The sequence below is a fragment of the Hylobates moloch genome, unplaced genomic scaffold, assembly GCF_009828535.3.
Source record: "Hylobates moloch isolate HMO894 unplaced genomic scaffold, HMol_V3 SCAFFOLD_6, whole genome shotgun sequence".
Lineage (NCBI taxonomy): Eukaryota > Metazoa > Chordata > Mammalia > Primates > Hylobatidae > Hylobates > Hylobates moloch.
This window is the reverse complement of record NW_026652281.1, coordinates 29,111,202-29,117,201: the sequence shown is the minus strand read 5'-3', so window position 1 is coordinate 29,117,201 and position 6,000 is coordinate 29,111,202. Positions and strand designations below refer to the sequence as shown.

Here is a 6,000-nt window from a genome sequence, read left to right as displayed (position 1 = left end):
AAGAAGAAAAATATGGCTCTTTTTGCCCAACTCCCCAGGCAGTCAGACCTTATGGTTGACTTCCCTTGTTCCCCAAAAATCGCTGTTATTCTGTTCTTTTTCAAGGTGCACTGATTTCATATTGTTCAAACACACGTTTTACAATCAATTTGTACAGTTAACACAATTATCACAGTGGTCCTGAGGTGACGTACATCTTCAGCTTACGAAGATAACAGGATTAAGAGATTAAAGTAAAGACAGGCATAAGAAATTATAAAAGTATTATTTGGGAACTGATAAATGTCCATGAAATCTTCACAACTTATGTTCCTCTGCTGTGGCTCCAGCTGGTCCCTTTGTTTGGGGTCCGTGACTTCCTGCAACATCCAATCAATCCTCCATAATGGGCAAAGTGATCTTTCCATAATGTAAATGTGTTCCCACCACTCTCTGGAGTAATCCTACTTAAATTTTTCAGCACAAAATTCAAACATCTAAACATGATCTTGCTGGCTTTGCTTTTGTGGCTTTACCCTCTTTCTCCCCAAACCTAGCTAGTGTTGGTGCTGCCTGTAATGCCCTTCTTTCTTTGCAGGAGTCACCACTTTAGGTCCTGCTTCACCTCCTTCAGAAAGTTTTTCCTCTTTCTCCCCAGCGGGGATAGGGTCTGTTTGTATTGACACCATTACCACACTTACACACATTTGTACAAGTCTAGGCTGCACCATTATTGAAAGTTTACCATCTGACTCTGAGTAGCTTGAGGACCCTATCAAAACTCAGGAGATGCTCAATAAATATTGTTTGAACTATGACTGTTCTCAACATACAAACGCAAGATCATTTAGGAACACTTGTCAAAATGTTTTTGTCCCTTGAGATTCTATTTTGGGAGGTAAGCAGTGGGGGTCCAGGACTCTGCATTTTGACAGTTCCCTGATGTGTGCATGCAGGAAGTGCAGGGATCATTACACTGACAAATCTTTACCATCCCTAAGGGGGACTTTCCTTCCCGGGGCTATCTCTGGAAGCCCCTCAAGGATAGTGGCCGCATGCTGTTTCTGTAGGTCAGCAACTAAACCCAGAAAACATTTACTGAGTGAATGATGAAACGATAGGTGAATAGGTGAACGCAGGGTGTCGAATCAAGTATTCTTCTACACAGGTCCTAGCAGCTCACATTGTTTCCAGCCGCAGAAATGGCCCTTTCAAGTCCACTCTTGGGCAGGTCCTTCCAGCAAGTGGAGTCACTCTTAACTACATTTCCCAGGATTCCAAGGGAGCCGCGCGCTCTGCGCCCATCTTCCTACCAGAAATCGGCAAGTCACTGACCCTCGTCCCGCCCCGTCATTCCCTGCCTCCTCCTGTTCGTGTGTGTGTCGTTGCAGGCCTTATTCATGGGCTCACCGCTGAGGTTCGACGGCCGGGTGGTAGTGGTCACCGGCGCTGGGGCAGGTGAGCATGCGAAGGTTGGAGGCCGCGCGACTTGCTCTCGCGCTGCTGGCCGCTCTTTTCGGGCCGGGATACGCGCGCAGCCGCAGCTGAGGTCACGCCGCTGAGGTGGTGGGGAGGGGAATGGCTATTCTTGAGGCATCAAATCTGTTGAGGAGGAAAGAGCCAGAAACACCTGGTCCCTCAGGCGGGTACAGCCCGCTTCTCCCCAGCATCCCGGTGTGGGCTTCCCAAGGTCCTGCCTGAGGGGAGAGGCCAGGCTGGGCTGCTGGTTGCAAAACTGGGTGAAAGTTCTCCCTAACGCTTATCTGTAGGCATCGATTGTTACTCTTCCTGCAATTAACTCTCTTAGATCTTTGCTTAGTCTTTTAAAGGACTGAAAAGCCGCGAGGAGTGGGGGCTGGCATTCGCCCCCTGAAGCGCAGAGATGTCAGCTCCTGGAAAGTCATTCAGTCGTTCAGTGTTTGTTTCCCTCTGTCGTACGATTTTAAGTTCGTGAGAGGGCCTTCTTTAAAGAGGGCGTCTGATAAGAGCCCTTACCCGTTGGAGTTTGTATGCTTAGCAAGTCACAAACTGTACTCGAAATCCACTGTAGTCTTGGCAGAGGTTGTAAGCTCAAATGCGCACAGGGGTCAGGCGTATGATGGAGAAAGAAAATGGGAGTAGGATGGGCACATTTGAGGAACTGGATAGCAGAGAATTCCGAAGTGGACCGGCCAGTGGGAAAGTTGCCTGTATTTCAGGAGCGGCAAAATGGAAAATTGTTACGTGAAATAACCCCATTTTTTAAAGTACAAAAAATTAAAACAAACCATTCATACCAAAATAGATGCTGTGCAGTGAGATTTTACATTAGTTTCTCACCATTGGGTGACCTCTGTAACCTCCAAGTGCAGGGATCTTGATATTATGCACCTTTGATTCTCCACTGGTAGTACCTTATACCTGGAAAGGCCCTAATGCATGAATTATTTGAGTTATATATTAAACATTACAAACTGGAATTCTGTCAGTTAATTCCTATGTACTTTCATATCTGTATTGATAAAGTGGCTTCTTACGCTGCCTTTCAGAAAATGCTTTCAGTATTGATGAATAGCCAAGTATTTTATACCCATAGGTGTCTGGTTATATCTGCATGGGCATGTATTTGGGTGTACCCATATCTTCTAAATGTTTTTAGGAAGACATTTTTATACTTTGCTTTTGATGTAAATAATGTGTTTTACAACGCTTGGTGTTTTAAATCTTTTTTGACAGCTCTTGGATAATTTTCATGCAAGAGGTCCAGGGATTAATTACATTCTAAGAAGCTTTTGCCATTGCTAAGGGGACTTTCCTTTTCAGGGGCTATATCTGAAAATCATTCAAGGATGGGGACTGCTTCTTTTGACACCATTAGCATACTTACACGTGGTATGCAGTACATTTTACACCAGGACACAGTACACTTACACATGCACACACATCTGTATTTAAAACCAGTTCATGATACAGTGTGTAGTACAGGCAGTGCATCCTGAAATTTATTTTCTGGTCTGTTTTATTTATAAATTGTAATTGCAACCCATAAAATTTTGTGAAACAATGAATTGTGACTAGACAGTTATGAACTTAGCACCTGCTGTTCATAAACTGGTTAAATTCTCTCTTACCCATTCAGAGTGGGTTAAAAATTTTTTTTTTTTTTTTTTTTCAGAGGAAAAGGTCTTACTCTGTACCCAGGCTGGAGTGCAGTGACCCGATCATGGCTCATTGTAACCTTGAACTCCTGGGCTCAAGTGATCCTTTTGCGTCAGCTTCCAGACTGGCTAGGACTATAGGCGTGTGCCACCACGCCGAGCTAATTTTTAAATGTTTTCAAGAGATGGAGTCTCGCTTTGTTGCCCAGGCTGGTCTCAAACTCCTGGCCTCAAGCGATCCTTCTGCTTGGATTAAATTCTAAAATAAGTTATTTGGCAAAATTTCCTAGTTTTGGAAAACTGTATATTTTTGGTTCTTTTTGTTTTTGTTTGAGAGGGAGTCTTTCTCTGTTGCTGTGGCTGGAGTGCAGTGACATGATCTCGGCTGACTGCAACCTCTGCCTTCCGGGTTCAAACAATTCTCCTACCTCAGCCTCCCAAGTACCTGGGGGTACAGGTGCACACCACCACGCCCGGCTGATTTTTGTGATTTTAGTAGAGACGGGGTTTCACCCTGTTGGCCAGGCTGGTCTTGAACTCCAGACCTCAAATGATCCGCCCACCTCTGTCTCATAAAGTGTTGGGATTACAGATGTGTCACTGCTCCTGGCCTTGGGTTGTCTTTGGAAGGGGCTAATAATTTCTGCATCTCAGTTTGTTATTTGTATACCTATTGATTAATTTATACTAAATATAAATTGTTAATTAAATTTATTCATTTGTCAATGAAATTTATCAGTTAACTTAAAATGTAAAAAATATACACATATTAAAAAATGTAAACAATACAGAAAAACAATCCAAAAGTAAGCATTCCATCCCTTGTTGCTAGCCACATAGTGCTGTTCTCCAGAGGTAACCACTAATTGCCAGTTTCTAATGTATTTTTCCCGAGATACTCTATGCCTATAAAACTTCTCTCTTGGTTGGGTATGGTGGCTCACGCCTGTAATCCCAGTACTTTGGGAGGCCTAGGTGGGCTGATCACTAGGTCAAGAGATTGAGACCATCCTGGCCAACACGGTGAAACCCCATCTCTACTAAAAATACAAAAATTAGCTGGGTGTCGTGGTGGGCGCCTGTAGTCCCAGCTACTCTGAAAGCTGAGGCAGGACAATCACTTGAACCTGGGAGGCAGAGGTTGCAGTGAGCTGAGATCACACCACTGCACTCCAGCCTGGGCGACAGAGTGAGACTGCATCTCAAAAAAAAAAAAAGAAAAAAAGCAAACCTTTCTCTCTGTCTCTGTATGTATGTGTCTATATATATATATAAAAAATTTCTTTTTGGATATATAAATTTATACCTTATAGCTTTGAGTCAGAATTAAATATTTTCTGTGTTTGATGACTGTGTAGTCAAGGTTCACTGTGGGATACAGAAACCACTAGGTATTTTAAGCAGTAAAGGATTCAATACAGGCAATTAGGTTTTAGGCAGGTCTTCTTAGAATAACTTCTGAAACAATAGGAAATTGATCCATTAGAGGAGGCAGTACCTCTGAGGCTGTCATTGGAGCTGTGCCACAGCCCAAGTAGCACTGGCACTAGGGGACCTGAAGTATGGAAGCTGCCATCCAGGGATTAGGGAGCTGAATGAAGAAGTTGCTGCTATAGTCAGTTTTTGAATACCTAGGAACTTTCAAGAAAATTAGCTTCTTAACAACAACAACAGCCAGAACTCCCAGTAAGGTGGTCTCTGTCTCACTTCCAACTTTTTTTTTTTTTTTCTTGAGGCGGAGTCTCGCTCTGTCGCCCAGGCTGGAGTGCAGTGGTGCAATCTCGGGTCACTGCAAGCTCCGCCTCCCGGGTTCACGCCATTCTCCTGCCTCAGCCTCTCCGAGTAGCTGGGACTACAGGCGCCCGCCACCACGCCCGGCTAATTTTTTGTATTTTTAGTAGAGACAGGGTTTCACCGTGGTCTCGATCTCCTGACCTCGTGATCCGCCCGCCTCAGCCTCCAAAAGTGCTGGGATTACAAGCGTGAGCCACTGCGCCCGGCCCTCACTTCCACCTTCTAAATTTTATGCAGATGCGTCATATGGTGGAACCCATTTCACAGCATCCTAGCAGCTAAGTAGAATGGTAGGAAATGGTAATAGAATAGGTGGAAAAATACAGTTTTGAGCTTTCCAACCTCTGCAAGCAGAAGAGAGTGGATAGGTGGAGAATGTCAGTGATAGGATAGGTTGAGAGTATCGTTAAAATGTAATTAATTGTTCACCAGTTTCTTTAAATGGGGATTGAGTTGAGCAGACCAAAAAAATTATGCTGACATTTCTTCAACTCTCTGATTATTTTGTTTTTGATTAGGATTGGGCCGAGCCTATGCCCTGGCTTTTGCAGAAAGAGGAGCGTTAGTTGTTGGTAAGTTGGTGTGTTTTTCTTTTTAATCCGTAGCTGATAACCAAAATACAATCTTCACAAGCTATGTTTGTCTTTCTATCAAATAATTTGTCAAGGTTGAATTTTATTGTTAATTTTTACTTTTGCCAGAAGGTTTTTACCCCAACTAAAGCTGTCTTTGTAACTTACTTTTAAAAGTGAACCAGTTTCACAGAATTCCCAACTTAACAGAATTGATAACGAAGGGCTGGGGGTGGGCATGCTGGCTTGTGGCTATAACTCCAGTGGCTCGGGAGGCTGAGGTGGGAGGATCGCTTGAGACCAGGAGTTCGAGGCTGCAGAGGACTATGATTACACCATTGCACTCCAATCTAGGTGATGGCGCAAAACCCTGTTTCTCACAGAAAAGGGTGGGGACAAGCATTTATTGTATAAAAGGAAATTCTTGACTTTAGTAAATTGTAGGCTGTAATTTTTTGAGACAGGAGGTTCACCTACTGGTGCGAGATCGAAAGAGAGCCCCTGCAAGTGTATTGATA

General features: G+C 43.8%; 1 protein-coding gene across 3 annotated transcripts in view; it reads left to right on the top strand.

Moving 5' to 3' along the window:
- Positions 1–1,305: 1,305 nt before the first annotated feature.
- Positions 1,306–6,000, top strand: part of HSD17B4 (hydroxysteroid 17-beta dehydrogenase 4) — a 94,430-nt gene continuing 89,735 nt past the window's right edge. For 2 of the 3 annotated variants that reach the window (XM_058440583.1, XM_058440584.1), the window contains exons 1-2: positions 1,558–1,669; positions 5,429–5,482. In XM_058440583.1, the coding sequence (XP_058296566.1) occupies positions 1,558–1,669; positions 5,429–5,482 (166 nt within the window). Of the gene's footprint in view, positions 1,438–1,557; positions 1,670–5,428; positions 5,483–6,000 lie in introns of those variants that run through there. The other variant, XM_032156589.2, reaches the window with a different exon arrangement.